General features: G+C 43.0%; 1 protein-coding gene across 1 annotated transcript in view; it reads left to right on the top strand.

The window, feature by feature from the left end:
* Positions 1-17,695, top strand: part of LOC139548196 (serine/threonine-protein kinase NLK-like) — a 168,632-nt gene extending 150,937 nt beyond the window's left edge. The window contains exons 8-11 of the mRNA XM_071357700.1: positions 10,682-10,768; positions 11,927-12,125; positions 13,614-13,707; positions 14,279-17,695. Of these exons, the coding sequence (XP_071213801.1) occupies positions 10,682-10,768; positions 11,927-12,125; positions 13,614-13,707; positions 14,279-14,333 (435 nt within the window). The 3' untranslated portion in view covers positions 14,334-17,695. The remainder of the gene's footprint in view (positions 1-10,681; positions 10,769-11,926; positions 12,126-13,613; positions 13,708-14,278) is intronic.
* The last annotated feature ends 2,042 nt before the right edge of the window (positions 17,696-19,737 follow it).

Below are 19,737 nucleotides of genomic sequence, written 5' to 3'. Positions count from 1 at the left end.
AGGACACCACTTCAGAGTCCTGTGATGCACCCTGACTCATCCAGGAAAAGACGGCAATAACTGGTCCAGCCATATGAGATGTATAGTGAACTTGAATGAATGCGGACCTTAGATTCTTTACTAATGATTGTTCTCGTATAATCTAATAAAATAACCATGTTTTGAGGGGAAAATAGAACACATCAGGGTGCTGGTTCTCTCGGTGCTTTCTAAATAAATCTATGTGAGAATGGCTAGTGAAATGAAAACCATTGGTCTCTACTGTAGGCAGCGTTAGGAAACTAGCCCCCACCTACCCTGCTATGGAGGCTTAGGCAGGTCAATACCCCAAGCCAAATGAGTTTAGAAATCAGAGAATGGCTTGAAAGCTGCTAAGCACCCCCTCTCTCCACACGTATGCATCACTCCCTATCTTTCACTCTCTCTCTCTCACACGCACGCACGCACGCACGCACACCTCAACCACTTTGCTCTACCCTCGAACCACGGCGAAGCTAAGTGCAGCCTTTTCTGCTGAAACAGGAAGCCTCACTACCAATCTGTTGTCACCTGAGCTGTCTGTCTGGGTAGAGTAGTTACCAGAGGCTGCTACTCGCACGCTTCACTATGCTGCTGGAGCACACATCACTTAGCCTCCACACACACACACACACACACACACACACACACACACACACACACACACACACACACACACACACACACACACACACACACACACACTCCAAATAAACCTGTCTACCCCTTTCTCCACATCTTTGTACAGAACAGTCTGACATGGCGTTGACACGCTGGTTGTGTTGGAACTGTAGTCTCTGCTAGTTTGTTCTAGTAATTACCTGCATGTTTATTGGCTCATCCTTCACCAGTCTTACCTCCTCTTACCTCCAGGAGGCTACTGTAGCTAGTTAGCATTAGTAGCAGTTTTGCATGAGTAAACACATCTACTTGTCAACACCACCTTAAATCCCCCAGTTGCAACTCTTCCTTTCACAGTGCTCTGTTGTACCTGGCGCTGAGGCTGTGTCCTGGGAAGGCTTTGTTATTGTCTGGCAGAGTGATGTACAGCTTGTTTGTCTTACTCTGGGCGGGGGGATGAGGGTGGAGAGAGATGGACGATGTTGGAGGGTGGGGGTGGGAGAGGCAGGCAGCTCGTACCGGTTGGCCCTGGTGTAAGGCCTCCCTCGGCAGGGCAAGGTCAGACCTGATGTTCCCTTCTATTTTAATAATAATTATATACATTATTTGTAAAGCACATTTCATACAATGTTTTGCAGCTCAAAGTGCATGTGGAGACAGAAACAAATATTTGTATCTTAGAAGAATGTCACATGTAGGGCTGTGGTGTTCATTACATTTTGTCAGCCGGTCATTGTCATGCAAATAACTGCCGGTCTCATTTTAATTGACCGTTAATATAAAATAAACACATTTAGCATCTTCTGGCTTCCACACAGCCTACAAGCCACTGATGCAGACCTTTGGAACATCTACATTTTAAAAAGTCTAATAAATCCTTTTAATATAGCCTACATCACAATAAATCCATTATTTTAGACAGGTCTGAAGAAACATGATATGATGAAAATGTACGTAGTCTATTTCAGAAGAACAGAATAGCATACTCTGACATTATGTTAGGCCATGATCTGGCTATGCCATATGGCTGTGGATACACTAATTAATTTAGCAGAAAAGATTTGTTTAGAATTCTGTGGCATTATTTAATAGTATGAAGAATACAATTGAACATAGCTGAATAAGATAGAAAGGATATTGAGCGGTTAATAAAGACACAGGTCCTCCTATATGCTTCAATTGGAGTTATTTATGCAACTTTACTTGTGATACAAACTTTATTTATACATTCTAGGGCTGCATGATGCGACTCTAATGCGGATTTGAAAAAGAGTCACATAAAAGACAGATGCTGGCACTAAGACCGCAAACAGTCAGCTGTGTAAAGAAATACGCAAACAGGAAACCACTCACCCAGAGGCGGCGCTCCTAGTGGCCGGAGACTTTAATGCAGGGAAACTCAAATCAGTTCTACCAAATTTCTATCAACATGTTAGATGTGCAACCAGAGGGCAAAAAATTCTAGATCACCTGTACTCCACACACAGAGACGCGTACAAAGCTCTCCCTCGCACTCCATTTGGTAAATCCGACCACAACTCTATCCTCCTGATTCCTACTTACAAGCAAAAATTAAAGCAAGAAGCGCCAGTGACTCGGTCTATAAAAAAGTGGTCAGATGAAGCAGATGCTAAACTATAGGACTGTTTTGGTATCACAGACTTGAACATGTTCCGGGATTCTTCCGATTGCATTGAGGAGTACACCACATCAGTCACTGGCTTTATCAATAAGTGCATCGAGGACGTCGTCGCCACAGTGACTGTACGTACATACCCCAACCAGAAGCCATGGATTACAGGCAACATTTGCACTGAGCTAAAGGGTAGAGCTGCCGCTTTCAAGGTGCGGGACACTAACCCGGAAGCTTACAAGAAATCCTGCTATGCCCTGCGACGAACGATATAACAGGCAAAGCGTCAATACAGTCCTAAGATTGAATCATACTACACCGGCTCCGACGCTCATCTTATGTGGCAGGGCTTGCAAACTATTACAGACTACAAAGGGAAGCACAGCCGCGAGCTGCCCAGTGACACGCGCCTACCAGACGAGCTAAATCACTTCTATGCTCGCTTCGAGGCAAGCAACACTGAAGCATGCATGAGAGCATCAGCTGTTCCGGACGACTGTGTGATCACGCTCTTCGTAGCCGATGTGTAAGACCTTTAAACAGGTCAACATACACAAGGCTGCGGGGCCAGACGGATTACCAGGACGTGTACTCCGGGCATGTGCTGCGGGCATGTCCCTGATTGAGTCTGTAATACCAACATGTTTCAAGCAGACCACCATAGTCCCTGTGCCCAAGAACACAAAGGCAACCTGCCTAAATGACTACAGCCCTGTAGCACTCACGTCCGTAGCCATGAAGTGCTTTGAAAGGCTGGTAATGGCTCACATCAAAACCATTATCCCAGAAATCCTAGACCCACTCCAATTTCAACAGATCCACAGATGATGCAATCTCTATTGCACTCCACACTGCCCTTTCCCACCTGGACAAAAGGAACACCTATGTGAGAATGCTATTCATTGACTACAGCTCAGCGTTCAACACCATAGTACCCTCAAAGCTCATCACTAAGCTAAGGACCCTGGGACTAAACACCTCCCTCTGAAACTGGATCCTGGACTTCCAGACGGGCCGCCCCCAGGTGGTGAGGGTAGGTAGCAACACATCTGCCACGCTGATCCTCAACACTGGAGCCCCCCAGGGGTGCGTGCTCAGTCCCCTCCTGTACTCACTGTTCACCCACGATTGCATGGCCAGGCACGACTCCAACACCATCAATAAGTTTGCAGACACCAACAACGACGAGACAGCCTATAGGGAGGAGGTCAGAGACCTGGCCAGGTGGTGCCAGAATAACAACCTATCCCTCAACGTAACCAAGACTAAGGAGATGATTGTGGACTACAGGAAAAGGAGGACCGAGCACGCTCCCCATTCTCATCGACGGGGCTGTAGTGGAGCAGGTTGAGAGCTTCAAGTTCCTTGGTGTCCACATCACCAACAAACTAGAATGGTCCAAACACACCAAGACACTCGTGAAGAGGGCACAACAAAGCCTATTCCCCCTCAGTAAACGAAAAAAATTTGGCATGTGTCTACAGCTGCAACATCGAGAGCATCCTGACTGGTTGCATCACTGCCTGGTACGGCAATTGCTTTGCCTCCGACCGCAAGGCACTACAGAGGGTAGTGTGTACGGCCCAGCACATCACTGGGTCTAAGCTGCCTGCCATCCAGGACCTCTACACCAAGCAGTGTCAGAGGAAGACCCAAAGAATTGTCAAAGACCCCAGCCACCTCAGTCTGAGACTGTTCTCTCTACTACCGCATGGCAAGCGGTACCGGAGGGCCATGTCTAGGACAAAAAGGCTTCTCAACAGTTTTTAGTCACTTTAACTGTACATTCATGTACATATGTACATACTACCTCAATTGGCCCGACCAACCAGTGCTCTCGCACATTGGCTAACCGGGCTATCTGCATTGTGTCCCGTCACCCACCACCCGCCAACCCCTCTTTATGCTACTGCTACTCTCTGTTCATCATATATGCATAGTCACTTTAACCATATCTACATGTACATACTACCTCAATCAGCCTGACTAACCGGCGACTGTATATAGCCTCGCTACTGTATATAGCCTCGCTACTGTATATAGCCTTGCTACTGTATATAGCCTGTCTTTCTACCATTTTATTTCTTTACTTACCTATTGTTCACATAATACATTTTTTGCACTATTGGTTAGAGCCTGTAAGTAAGCATTTCACTGTAATACCTGTTGTATTCGGCGCACGTGACAAATAAACTTTGATTTGATTTAAAAGGCATGAGCTCTGGACCCAACTGTGCGTGTCCGTATCGAATTCCGAGGTGCATATTGAAGATGTTAGAAGAACTGTCCACGTTAACTTTTCGTCAGTCAACAAGATGAGTAGATGAGTAGGCCTAACGAACAGCAAAAGCACTAGCCTATGTCAATCTACTATACCCCATAGTACAAAAGTTGGTCAACTTGTCCTTCTGTGTGAGAAATAAATATTCCAAGCATACTCTGAGACAGTTGTGGGATGCGATAGATCTCAAATTAATACAACCACTCACATCAAAACACCTTTTAAAAACAATGAGGCTGATGCAACAGACCAGAACATTTGACTTAAAATGTTGATTAACCATTAGGCTATTTCTTCACATTATAAGTGCAGCAATGCACACACGGCAGTAGGCTATAAAGTGTGTATGTTCCAAAATGCAATTAACGGGAAAACACCATTCTCAAAAGTGACCGCAAATGCAATTATGCATGTAGTGCTTTATTATAAAGGTGATTTTTACGGTGAAAACGATCTTCCCCAAACTTCTGTATGTCAAGCGGATTAATGTGCTTAATTTGGCTACATGAGGTGTGTAGCAAAACAAGGCATGCACTGTTTCTTGCCTTACTGCACACGTTGGGCATCAAGTGATAGTACATCATTCACAAGTGATAATACATCATTCACAAGTGATAAAACATCATACTCAAGTGATAATACATCATACTCAAGTGATAATACATCATTCACAAGTGATAACACATCATTCACAAGTGATAATACATCATTCTCAAGTGATAATACATCATACTCAAGTGATAATACATCATACTCAAGTGATAATACATCATTCTCAAGTGATAATACATCATTCACAAGTGATAATACATGATTCACAAGTGATAATACATCATTCTCAAGTGATAATACATCATTCTCAAGTGATAATACATCATTCACAAGTGATAATACATCATTCACATGTGATAATACATCATTCTCAAGTGATAATACATCATTCTCAAGTGATAATACATCATTCACAAGTGATAATACATCATTCTCAAGTGATAACACATCATTCACAAGTGATAATACATCATTCACAAGTGATAATACATCATTCACAAGTGATAATACATCATTCTCAAGTGATAATACATCATTCTCAAGTGATAATATTGTCACCCATCAGACTATTCTTAATTTAATCTTGTCTTTACATAAACTAAATAATATATGTGTGAAATTTGTTTGGGAGAAGACTAGTTGCCGTGACTAAACAATTACATGGAATTTGACTGAAGTCATGACTCATGACCGCCAGTGTGGCGTTAATAAGGTCACCATAACTGCCCTAGTCACATGTACTATTTGGCCTTAAAAAGTTTCTTACGTGCTTCAGTCATTTAGACACTGTGTGTTGTCTTTACAGTTCAGTAGACTCTGTACCTTTTGTGTCTGTCACTTTGAATGTCAAGTATCTGTATGTATCAACACAGTGAGTAATGTTTGTTGAAAGATCACCACGCTCATTTAGTGACAAATATTTGTCACAGTGTAAAGAATGCCATAGCATAGTTTCTAGATCCAGAAATGCAACATTTCGAGACTTCCGAGAACGCTTGTGAAACAGACCACAGGCCAGGGTTTGGGGTTTTAGAAGTCAATGAGAGAAGTTTCTCCTGAGTTGTTAAAGGCACAACCTAGATTCGAGCCAATGTCTTACATAGTTAATTTTTAATACTCCAACCTCGTGAAAGTGACAAACTGACACATTTTCCTTAAAACAACTTTATATGGAAGGAGTGCCTTTGATTTGACGGTGTGCCCATGCGCAGTTTGGCGCGAGACGACCGTTAGACCCGATGACGCATTTCTACGCATCGTTGGCTAGGTTAGCTAGCCATCGTGCCATGGCACTGCCTACAAGTGTGATCAGGGATTTCTCATGAAGAAAGTGTTTTAGCCTATCTTCATTCTGTACTCTCTTTGGGCATAGTGTGTGTTGTTTGTGTGTTGGGGGGGTTGAGGAGGGGATGGAATGCAGGGGGTCCCATGGGTTTCACCACACAGGAAGCTCATCTGTGTCCCGCTGAGTAAAGTCCCCAGAGCTATGGCTAGAAAAGAGAGCAGCGCCAAACCAACCTGTAACCTCGTTCTCGCTCTTCTCGTACATCAGAACGGGAGCGTTGGCCCACTGCTCCCCTAACACTGTGGCTTTGTGTCTGTCTGTGCTGTGGGTTCCTTTGTCGAACTGAAACATGCAAAACTCTGCGCTGTGCAGTCTAATGGGGACATATCGAATGATTAAACCCTTGAGTCAGCAAGTTGTTCTGTAACAATGCAAGTTGTTTGATCAGGCATAATTCATGCCCTTACATTACTGTGTAGTACAGTAGTGATCATCATTTTAGGGTTGCACTAGCAGGTTGTAAAGTGTTTATGACAGGGATATTACATTGTTATATTAACCTCGACAGGTTGATCGCCTCAGCTATCTTATGAACCACTTGCTTTGTTCACTGTGACATAATCAATCGTCTTTCTTAGAGAGATCAACACTACATAATGTGTGGGAGATAGATAGATACCTTGAAAGGAGATACATACCCAGTAAGGAGATACATAGATAGCCTGTTAGGAGATAGATACAGTTGAAGTCGGAAGTTTACATACACTTAGGTTGGAGTCATTAAAACTAGTTTTTCAACCACTCCACAAATTTCTTGTTAACAAACTATAATTTTGGCAAGTCGGTTAGGACATCTACTTTGTGCATGACACAAGTAATTGATCCAACAATTGTTTACAGACAGATTATTTCACTTATAATTCATTGTTTCACAATTCCAGTGGGTCATAAGTTTACATACACTAAGTTGACTGTCCCTTTAAACAGCTTGAAAAATTCCAGAAAATGATGTCATGGCTTTAGAAGCTTCTGATAGGCTAATTGACATAATTTGAGTCAATTGAAGGTGTACCTGTGGATGTATTTCAAGGCCTACCTTCAAACTCGGTGCCTCTTTGCTTGACATCATGGGAAAATCAAAAGAAATCAGCCAAGACCTCAGGAAAAAAATGTGTTGTCTGGTTCATCCTTGGGAGCAATTTCCAAATGCCTGAAGGTACCTCGTTCATCTGTACAAACAATAGTATGCAAGTATAAACACCATGGGACCACGCAGCCATCATACAGCTCAGGAAGGAGACGCATTCTGTCTCCTAGAGATGAACGTACTTTGGTGCGAAAAGTGCAAATCAATCCCAGAACAACTGCAAAGGACTTGTGAAGTTACTGGAGGAAACAGGTACAAAAGTATCTATATCCACAGTAAAATGAGTCCTTTATTGACATAACCTGAAAGGCTGCACAGCCAGGAAGAAGCCACTCCTCCAAAACCACCGTAAAAAAGCCAGACAACGGTTTGCAAATGCACATGGGGACAAAGATCGTATTTTTTGGAGAAATGTCCTCTGGTCTGATGAAACAAAAATAGAACTGTTTGGCCATAATGACTATCGTTATGTTTGGAGGAAAAAGGGGGAAGCTTGCAAGCCGAAGAACACCATCCCAACCGTGACGCACGGGGGTGGCAGCATCATGTTGTGGGGGTGCTTTGCTGCAGGAGGGACTGGTGCACTTCACAAAATAGATGGCATCATGAGGTAGGAAAATGATGTGTATATTTTGAAGCAACATCTCAAGACATCAGTCAGGAAGTTGAAGCTTGGTCGCAAATAGGTCTTCCAGATGGACAATGACCCCAAGCATGTTTCCAAAGTTGCGGCAAAATGGCTTAAGGACAACAAGGTCAAGGTATTGGAGTGACCATCACAAAGCCCTGACCTCAATCCTATAGAACATTTGTGGGCAGAACTGAAAAAGCTTGTGCGAGCAACGAGGCCTACAAACCTGACTCAGTTACACCAGCTCTGTCAGGAGGAATGGGCCAAAATTCACCCAACTTATTGGGGGAAGCTTGTGGAAGGCTACCCGAAGTGTTTGACCTAAGTTAAACAATTTAATGGCAATGCTACCAAATACTAATTGAGTGTATGTTAACTTCTGACCCACTGGGAATGTGATGAAAGAAATAAAAGCTGAAATAAATCACTCTCTACTATTATTCTGACATTTCACATTCTTAAAATAAAGTGGTGATCCTAACTGAACTAAGACAGGGAATTTTTACTAGGATTAAATGTCAGGAATTGTGAAAAACTGAGTTTAAATGTATTTGGCTAAGGTGTATGTAAACTTCCGACTTCAACTATAGATAGATAGATAGATAGATAGATAGATAGATAGATAGATAGATAGCCTGTTAGGAGATAGAACTAAGCCCTGTAAATACACCTCTCTAGCCCGTGGCTCTGTGCTCCTTGAGAAGCTGGGCTCTGGCTAGCTGAGAGAAAGAAAGCCTTGACCTGGCTCTGGCTAGCTGAGAGAGAAAAAACCCTGACTCTACTCTGGCTAGCTGAGAGAAAGAAAGCCTTGACCTGGCTCTGGCTAGCTGAGAGAGAAAAAACCCTGACTCTACTCTGGCTAGCTAAGAGAAAGCCCTGATCTGGCTTACAACAACAAGGCCTTGGGGCACTGTGACATCACACCACCACTCTAGCTGTCCAGTCAATTGCCATGCAGGGAAAAGCTCAAAATTCAATGTTGAAATACTATCTCAACCCAGTTACCAGAACTACTGCTGATGGCTGCACAGTGCACACACACTAGGCAATGTACAAATTTTTGCTTAGCCTGAGGGGTTTGGAGTGGGCTGGTTGACCACTTGCCCTAGTTTGAGAGGAGATGCCTCTGTTCTCCGGCTAGAGACGGAGATTAGCTGCTGTTATTACCGCATCTGTGTGTTGTCTTTAAAGAGAACCTTCAGCTGCTCTCATACAGTCTCTTCCTTCACAGTGTTTGACAGTGTGAGTTTCTGAGTGATGTCTAGTCTGAAACAGCGCCATGGCCATTATGTCACCATTCAGCCTCTCTTCCTGAGTCATCATTTGGCTGTGTCCCGGGCGGCATCATGGGGCCGGGACAGGGGTCCAGCCTCACCTCCCTCTCTCTCCTGCTCTCCTCGCCCTTCATCTGTCTAGAACTCCATCCCCTGCTAATCCCAGGCTAATGCCTACTAATACTACTGTGCACCGCAACGCTCTTTCTATCTCTCTCTCTCAGCCTAGCACCGTGCCCCATCACACTGCCACCATGGCAACACACACACACTGATGTAACACACACACACAAAGCACAGTCTCCTCTGCTCTCTTCTCCTTCCCCTCTCCTCTGCTCTCTTCTCCCCCTCTCCTCTGCTCTCCTCTCCCTCTCCTCTCCTCTGCTCTCGTCCCCCTCTCCTCTGCTCTCCTCTCCCTCTCCTCCCCCTCTCCTCTGCACTCCTTCCCCTCTCATCTGCTCTCTTCTCCCCCTCTCCTCTCCTCTGCTCTCGTCCCCCTCTCCTCTCCTTGGTGATTGTGCTAGGTGAAACACAGCGGAGGGAATAATGTGTGAGTGACAGAAAGTCATATCCTGATGAGCGTGAATCACCAGTCGGGGCTTGTATCTGCTCGCACCGGCAAAACCTAATCAGGGAAAACAAGCGATTAACGGTGTGCTTTTTCAATCAACTTAGTTGAGTTTGATATAGAGAGATAGAGAACGAGAGAGAGAGACAGAGCAGGGGATGGATGGATGGGGGCAGGGAAAATAATTGGAGTGTAAAAATAACTTGCTCATTGTTCTTCTGGGCCCACCTCCTTGTAGAGATAAGCACACGGCTATCATTTGAAGGATCCCTTTGGCGGCAGCGTGGAAGACGTGTGGAAGTGAAGGACAGATTTGTAAAATCATTGGCTGTGGTTGGCTTTGATGCCACAGATAAGATCTAGGACTCAATTCAATTGAATCCACATTGCAATATGCACGCAGTAGCCCTTGACTTTTCCCGTTGTCACATAACATCACGTCATGTTTTTTGGTGCTGTACAAAAACTGTACTACCAGGTAGATGCTTCTTCTGAGTGTCAAAACTGTCATGTTGAATGTACAATTCATGATATCATTATCCAAGGTGTTTTCACAGTTCTTAAAATCCCAATGTAAACAAAACAAGGCCAGCATTGAAAAGCTTTATTTGGTTAAGTTGACTGTCCGTGTGACTATTTGACTGACTGTATGACATTTCCTGTCTCTGCAGCCATCCCTTCCTGTCCTGTACACCCTGTCCAGCCAGGCCACCCACGAAGCTGTCCACCTCCTGTGCAGGATGCTTGTGTTCGATCCGGTGAGTAGTGTGCGTGCGTGCGTGCGTGCGTGCGCCTGACTGCCTGTTGGGAAACAGACCATTATACTCCACAGTAATAGGATGCAATTTCTGCCTAACCAAAGAAAATAAACAAAAATAATCTCGTCATTACAAGTAATGGTTCAATGGCTAAATGGCCTGCAGATTGGACACCATATGTAGAGATGTAAAAAAAAATACTCTACTCAAGAGTTTTGGCTCCTACTTACACAGACTGAAGCAGCTTTTTGGCTTTCTGACTGAATCATTATTTTCCTAAAACGTACGAGTATACCTTATGTTACACAGACAGTTTTTGCATCACTTCAGTACAGTCAACTGCAATACACATTGGCAGGATATGAATTCAACATCCTAGGGTGTCGATTCTGAACAAAGGGAACATGGGGAAGGTGATGGTAACCCTAGACACTATTGTCACTGACTGTAATCAACAATCCAACTTTGGATTGAATGAAATTTCCTTCAATGGCAGGCTTTCACCTCTGGCCAGTGGCCAATCCAGGGTGATGGACAGCCAGCATGTAAAACTGTTCCCTTCCCCCAATGCAAATGTCTCCCAAGTCCAACCCCTATGTTGACCCGTTGACGCTTATTCACTGAATTATAAACAAAGGGAGGTTGATTAACTTTGCCGTCTTCTCTCCCCGACCCACTTTGCCGTCTTCTCTCCCCGACTGCTTGGGGAAATAAGATGAAGCTCTGTCACTAACAGATTAATAGGAGTCTGACACATGGTAATAATGGGGGCCAAAAACATTGAGTTATCGAGGCCTACTGAATACAGGGTTGTCTCATGGATATCTGTAATGTGGAAATAAGCAGACCTTTCTTTTCGGACATCTTTATTCAGACCAGAGGGAAGTTTTTCTCCCCCTTCGTTTTAAAGTCTGGCACCTGTCAGTGGGATATTGCTGACTAGTCAGTTGGTTATTCAGTTGAGGCTGATTTGATTTGATTCCAAGGTCTAGTTTTAATGTGGGGTGTCCTCAAAATGTGCAGTAGCCTGCTGTTTATGAGAGACTGCAAACACTTTATTAAACATACCATTTGATTTGGAGGGATTTCATAGTCCTGTATGTATTCCATCAGTGTGTGTAGTCTGTGTACATCAGTGTGTGTTTGGCCCTCCCCCAGTCGAAGCGGATCTCAGCGAAGGATGCCCTGGCCCACCCCTACCTGGACGAGGGCCGACTGAGGTACCACACCTGCATGTGTAAGTGCTGCTACACCACCTCCTCTGGTCGCGTCTACACCAGCGACTTCGAGCCCGTCACCACACCCAAGTTTGACGATGGCTTCGAGAAGAATCTGACCTCCGTCAGACAGGTCAAAGGTGAGTCTGTCCACCAACCAGCAGAGTGCAGAGTTTTGCTGTGGGAATTGGGCCTTTTTTGTTTTTATTGTTTTATCCTCTGTTTTAGGCCTATCTAGCTCATCCATTGTTATTCCCTTCATGTCACCGGGTTATGTTTTTCCACTGGGTTTGCAAAGAGAGGCAGCTTTAGCTAAAGCTAATGGGTTCAATGGGTGGTAAATAGACATTCATCCATTGCTTACATGGTGAAAGACTTATCCCAACTTAACCTCGTACCACAATTATTGTGAAACTGGCAGCTTTACAGACACTTGAGGTCCTAATTTAATCCAATCAGCCCTGAGACCATGTGCAGATCATGCCTCTGTATGTTAAGGCGTCCTCATGCTTCCCAGCCGAAACAGTTCGGAAGAGTTTGTGCATATACTATGACAACATAAGTCTGTAGCCGAAGTCTACGCCCCTTTGTCATTGATTGGTCAACAGTAGGGATTCTTCAATAGTCTTTGTTGTCATACAATGAGAGACGACTTGTTTTGATGCGTATCTTTTAATTGAGAAATACTGCACCAAACATCTTAGTTAGATGTAAAATTGCGAAATCTCCTCTGCAAAAACGTCAAAATTAATGACAGATTTCTTGAGTTAATACGGACTATTTTGAGGAAGTATATACTGGCTATGGCGTCTCAAAATGGATAAACAGTACTATTGCATATTTTTTTTATTTTTTCAAGTGAAGGTCTTTTAAGGGAGTATGCGAGCACACTTGTTCGGTACACTTGCAGAGTTCGGCTAGGCGCCAGTTAAACTGAAGCTTGCTGACGCCTTTAGTCACATCCCTAGAAGCACTCCCTCTCGTTTAGATGTTTGTTCTCTCTCGGCCTATCTCTTCCTCACCCTCCCTCCCTCCTCTCTCTCTCTCTCTGCGGGGAGAGCCAGATCAGTGGTGGCCTGTTCTGTCAGCAGATATTAGTGAGGATGTCTTCTAAACGCAGGCTTACTCTGGTGGATGGTCGAAATAAACCTGGCCTTCCTCCCTCCTCCTTCTCCCTCATCCTACTTCTCCCTCCCTTTCCTCTTCCTTCCTGCCTGGTACTTATTTCAACCATTTACCTGGTCCTAAGTCGTAGCTAGGCAACAAAGCTTGTTTTAATGAATCCCAATGAAGCTAAGTAATCAGTAGATCATTGTAATGCAACTAAAAGGGAAAGGGGGATACCTAGTCAGTTGTACAATGCATTCAACTGAAATGTGTCTTCTGCATTTAACTTAACCCCTCTGAATCAGACTACCATTTTACCACGGGATTTCAAAATACATACCCGGGTTATTTCTAAGTGAAGATCCACACTTTGAAATAGATCTTTACCTAATTTCAAACAAGCAGTAAATACTGTATGATACAATTAGTCAACCCCGGTTAAAAACCTTACTGTGAAACTCAGTGTAACTGTAAAGACTGTGTTGGGTTCGTCTCCTTGAGCCTGTCTCTGTCTTCCACAGAGATCATTCACCAGTTCATCCTGGAGCAGCAGAAGGGGAACAGAGTGCCGCTCTGCATCAACCCCCAGTCAGCCGCTTTCAAAAGCTTTATCAGGTAAGACTAGAGGCCTCTGCCGGTGGATAAAACTGGATTCCTCATTGTTTGGATTTTTGCAATTGAGCTAGTTTGAAAGCTAACCACTTCTTAGAAACTTGATAGCTTGTTAGATGACATTTACCCACCTTGACCTGGTCCTGTGAGCATGTCAGCTTCCTTTCTCTTACCTGATCTACCTGCCACACCTTGGTACCTGTGTCCTTCTGTGTCACAACAAGAACAGTAACAGTCCATTCCATTGGCCAGCTTTGCTCACTGGCAGCCAATAAAAGTGTCTTTCTCCTTGCAGTTTGTTATTACCCGGCCTAAAATATCTGATTTGTGAGTTTCACTCCTGCCTCCATCCAGCCAACATCCTGAGAGTTATTGTTAAGGATTTGGTGCATTAGTTAATTGCTTTTTCCTCTGCAGTAGATGCATGCTGCTCACTAAACAGAAAGTGGTGCTGCGACAGTGCCAGTGACTGACCATACCTTTCCATCTCTCCCTGTCCCCTCATCTCTCTGTGTCCTCTTTTGTTCTTTCTTTCGCTCATCTCCCTCGCTGTCTCTCTCTCTCTCCCTGACAGTTCCACTGTGGCCCAGCCCTCTGAGATGCCCCCGTCCCCCCTGGTGTGGGAATAGCTGCTGTCTGGGCCACGACCCTGCCCATGGCCCACGCTGGACTACTGAGGACAAGAAGAAGAAACCCCAACCTGCGTAGCATTTCACTGGAGTCTAGGACTAGCAATGTCCACTGTGTGTGTACTGTAATACTAACTATGAAGTTTTAAAATGAACCCAACCACTGCTGACTGGGTTATGGAGGGACTTTTAGGGTGTGCTATGTATACAAGTGTATACCCACACTGCTCTGTAGATGCAAACCCACTAATGAATGCACACACACATGTGCATACAAACATTGTGCAGAGGTGGTATAAGAGCCACCCTTGTGTGCTTGAAAGTGTGTGTAAAGCCAGGGATGAGACAGAGGCAGTATGCTACAGAGAGTCCTCGTAGTCTCTGCCTGCAGTCCCAGAGGGCAACGCACAGCTCCCATCCACTTCCATACACGCATCGTCGTCACTTATTTATTAAAGGAGGGAGACGGGGTCCGGAATGGGTGTTGTTTTATGTATAGAACGAGATTTAAGACTGTACCTACTCACGCTAGCTAATCCCCCCCCCCCGAGAAATCATAGCGTTCAATTAGAGATAAAGCTTTTTATTTATTTGTGGTGTACTGTTAAACAGTATAGTCAGAGGGTTTCATTGTTTGTTTTTTTGTTAAAAAAAATTCTGCTCCATTGCTGTATGTTCTATGCCTGCTGTCTCCCGGGTTAGAAGTCAGTATTTGTGAAGAGATGTGTGCTCTGCATGCCATTTGGTTGCGATACATATGGCGAGAACCCCTCACACGGCACACCCACTCGCACACCTAACCCAAATGTGGGCATGTGGAAGTATGGCACTGTGTCAGTATTAGCTGGGTAAAATGAGGTAACCCTGGAATGTGGTTGCTTCAAAGAATAGACTATTAGTGCGAAGAGCCACTGAGAGCTGAAGTACTGTAGCATGACGGGGGACAGAGAGGCAGTAGTTTAGGGTACATATTGATATTGTGGGATTCTGCACAGGTTTTGTGCTACAGTAACAAGAAGGCCATGTTGGGGTGCTACTTGGTCGTTGCATTTTCTCTCTGGAGACTCTGAGAGACCGAATTCAAGTAATCTGCTGTTAGACATACTGTACCATATGAACAGGCATGTTAAGAGTATAAAGGATACAGACATTCACTGGTTCCCCTGCCATGTCTGCTGAATCTATAGTCCTACCATACACTGTCCATGTTCTGTCAATACATACCTAGTTGAAGACAGACAAGCAAAATAATACGAAGATCAGCCAAACCAAAATAATACAATTATTCTAAAGAGAAAGCGAAACCAAGATTTAAAAAAATAGATGTTTGATGATACGAGGGGATGTTGCCATTCCTTGAAGACATTCATTCATTTCTGTAGGGTTGCTTATACGTGTGTCCTGTCACATGCGAATGAGAATGTTTAACTAACTACAGTGAGTTGCTTTGGTGAGGGTTTGTCACCTTATCAAGGGAATGGTGTCAAACAGATATATTAGGTCTACTTTAAACCTCACTCCCCAAAGCGATATTTCATGTTACCCACACCTACGCCAATAAAATAAACTCTCAGAAGAAAACAATTTAATATATTTTTTGATTATTATTTTTTAGTTCTTTCAGTCAACATTCTATGGCACGCTTTCTCATGATCCACAGAATATGATATGTAAATACATAAAAAAACGAATAGATTTAAAACTAAATCTACAATGGAGGAAAAAAACAAAGAAATTAAAACTCAAAACAATACTGCTGTATAGAAGGTGTATTAGCCTGCACATTTTTAGGGCTGTGCATTTTATTTTATTTTTGAGACTTGCATATAAATGTATATATTTTATTTGGTCTTTAATTTGTTTTCCCCTGTACTAGAGTGTGTAGAAGACAAAAATAATCCAAAACAAAAATTATTCAGAAAACAAATGAAAAAACACATAACCAATTATGTTAATTGTGTCTTGTGTGTACTGCAGAGCTGTGGCTATATTGAAGTAGAAGGCTTTTTTCTTATTATTATTATACTACTATTATTATTATATTATTATTTCTTTTACCTTAGAGAAACACTTTACTATTGTGTTTATATGTATATAAAGGAATCACAATGTTGGTCTCTACCTCTTGAGCTCAATTACTTGGTTTGTCTACCTCCACAAGTTTATCATTTCATGTGGAGATTTAAAAATAAAACTTGAATGTCCCTTCCAGCTTTTATATTGAAATAAATAAAACACGTGCAAGTTTCTTCTTCACTCATTTGAAAAACGATAAAAAATTTGCCAGAGGTGGGTTGCATCCTATCATGTCATTGTATTAAAAACCCTATCAATAGCCAAGCAATTACAGACTGTTAGTTGACATTGAGTCATACATTTGATAGGCTATAACCCCCCCCCCCCCCGTTTCCCTGTGTAATATGTATGTGAAGATGCTAGTATCTTTTCGTCAAGAGATTTTGTGTTGTAATTAAGTACAAAAACCCACTGATGCTCATTTTAAACGTGTACAAAAAATAACGCAGACTAACTTGAACCTGCAACTGATATTTGGGCAAAATTTGGATAGATACTACTTGTGCTGTCACACATTTTATAAGACATTTGAAGTTTATACTCAGAGGTAATGTAATTTGAATACAATTTACGATAAATATATCTATAAAGCTCTGCTTACAAGGACCTTAAAGCCAATGTGAAGTTGAGACCGGAATTGACTCCTCGGATGTACTCACGTGTGTGTTGGGAAAAATGGCCGGTTTCTAAAAGTGTAGATTTGAAGTACAGTGGTGAAACTCATTAAATGTGACATTTAAAGAACGTCAGTGCTGTGGCTTTTATTCTTCTTCCTGCTTCATTATAGACCTAGACTGTTGCGTAGAGTATGTAGATCATGTATTATACATAATGTCTGATTTCATCCTGGTTGAATGGGTGGTCCCGTATGGCTCAGTTGGTAGAGCGTGGAGCTTGCAACGCCAGGGTTGTGGGTTTGATTTACAACTTACTGTAAGTCGCTCTGGATAAGAGCATCTGCTAAATGACTAAAATGTAAAATTGTGTGATTATTTCAGGACTTTTACTGCCACCCAGTGGAGGACATTATCTTTAACAGTCTAAGCATTTCCAAAAAACGCGAGCACGTGATATACAATCAAATCGCATTGCTTTCACATTGGATTTTACCATGGTATATTCCACTGAGGGCAAGTGTACATCAATATAGACAGAATCTCAATTATTGTCCATATTAAAGGTGCTCTATGCAACAAGTCCAACGACAACAGCCCTTAATGTCTATGATATATCTGTAACAGTAAATGAATACAATTCCTTAAGAAAAATAAAGAATGTTGAACATTGTTTGAATCTATAGTTGCTTATTCATTGAGTAAGTCTGAAGGATACAAGACCATCATATTTTTTTTATAGCTCAAATGATGAACCCTACCTAAAGGGGCAAATAAATCCACAAGTAGGAGATTTTTAAATTCTAGGCTATGATATGGTCAAACTGGTCACCAGCTTCCTTCCGTTGGTCAAATTGTTTTTAGAGAAAAGTAATGGAATGTAGGAATGTAAGACTTGATGAGTGAGTGTTATGATATACAGTGCCTTTGGAAAGTATTCAGACCCTTTCACTTTTTCCCCATTTTTGTTACGTTACAGCCTTATTCTAAAATGTTCCTGTTCAGTCTACACACAATACCCCATGATGACAAGTGAAAACAGGTTATTAGAAATTTTTGCAAATGTATAATTTTTTTACTGAAATACGTTATTTACATAAGTATTCAGACCCTTTGCTATGAGACTCGGAATTGACCTCAGGTGAATCCTGTTTCCATTGATCATCCTTGAGATGTTTCTACAACTTGATTGGAGTTCACCTGTGGTAAATTCAAATGATTGGACATGATTTGAAAAGACACACACCTGTCTATATAAGGTCCCACAGTTGACAGTGCATGTCAGAGCAAAAACCAAGCCATGAGGTCCGAGACAGGATTGTGTTGAGGTACAGATCTGGGGAAGGTTACCAAAACATTGAAGGTCCCCAAGAACAGTGGCCTCCATCATTCTTAAATGGGAGAAGTTTGAAACCACTGGCCAAACTCAGCAATTGGGGGAGAAGGGCCCCTTGGTCAGGGAGATATCCCAATGGTCACTCTGACAGAGGTCCAGAGTTCCTCTGTGGAGATGGAAGAATCTTCCAGAAGGACAACCATCTCTGCATCACTCCACCAATCAGGCCTTTGCGGAAGCCACTTCTCAGTAAAAGGCACATGACAGCCCGCTTGAAGTTTGCCAAAAGGCACCTAAAGGACTCTCGGACCATGAGAAACAAGATTCTCTGGTCTGATGAAACCAAGAGTGAACTCTTTGGTCTGAATGTTAAGCGTCACGTCTGGTGGAAACCTGGCACCATCCCTACGGTGAAGCATGGTGGTGGCAGTATCATGCTGTGGGGATGTTTTTCAGCGGCAGACACTAGTCAGGATCGAGGGAAAGATGAACGGAGCAAAGTACAGAGAGATCCTTGATGAAAACCTGTTCCAGAGCACTCAGGACCTCAGACTGGGGTGACGGTTCACCTTCCAACAGGACAACAACCCTAAGCACACAGCCAAGACAACGCAGGAGTGGCTTTGGGACAAGTCTCTGAATATCCTGGAATGGCCCAGCCAGAGCCCGGACTTGAACCTGATCGAATCTCCCTGGAGCGACCTGAAAAAAAGCTGTGCAGCGACGCTCCCCATCCAACCTGACAGCTTGAGAGGATCTGCAGAGAACAATGGTAGAAACTCCACAAATACAGGTGTGCCAAGCTTGTAGCGTCACACCCAAGAAGACCCGAGGCTATAATAGCTACCAAAGGTGGTGCTGAGTAAAGGGTCTGAATGCTTATGTAAATGTGATATTTCATTTTTGTTTTATACATTTGCAAAAATGTCTAAACCTGTTTTTGCTTTGTCATTATGGGGAGTTGTGTAGATTGATGAGGGGGGGGACTATTTAATCCACTTTAGAATAAGAATGTAACAAAATGTGGAAGAAGTGAAGGATTCTGAATACTTCCCGAATGCATTGTATGTCAACTACTATCGCCTTAAGTACAAAAATTGACGTATTCTATTGATCAACTTGTCCTTCTGTGCGAGAAAGAAATATTCCAAACATACTCTGGGACAATTGTGGGATGCGATAGATCCCAAATTAATACAACCACTCGCCTCAAAAGATCATTTTAAAATCAATGAGGCTGATGCAACAGATCAGAACGTTTAGTTTAAAATGTTGATAAACTAAGGCTATTTCTTCATGTTAGAAATGCAGCAATGCGCACACGACAGTAGGTAATAAGCGCGACTGTTCCAAAATGCAATCAATTAGCGGGAAAACA

Source organism: Salvelinus alpinus, chromosome 21, assembly GCF_045679555.1.
Source record: "Salvelinus alpinus chromosome 21, SLU_Salpinus.1, whole genome shotgun sequence".
NCBI classification, from domain to species: Eukaryota; Metazoa; Chordata; class Actinopteri; order Salmoniformes; family Salmonidae; genus Salvelinus; species Salvelinus alpinus.
The sequence above is the reverse complement of the archived record's forward strand: the minus strand, read 5'-3'. Positions and strand labels throughout refer to the sequence as shown.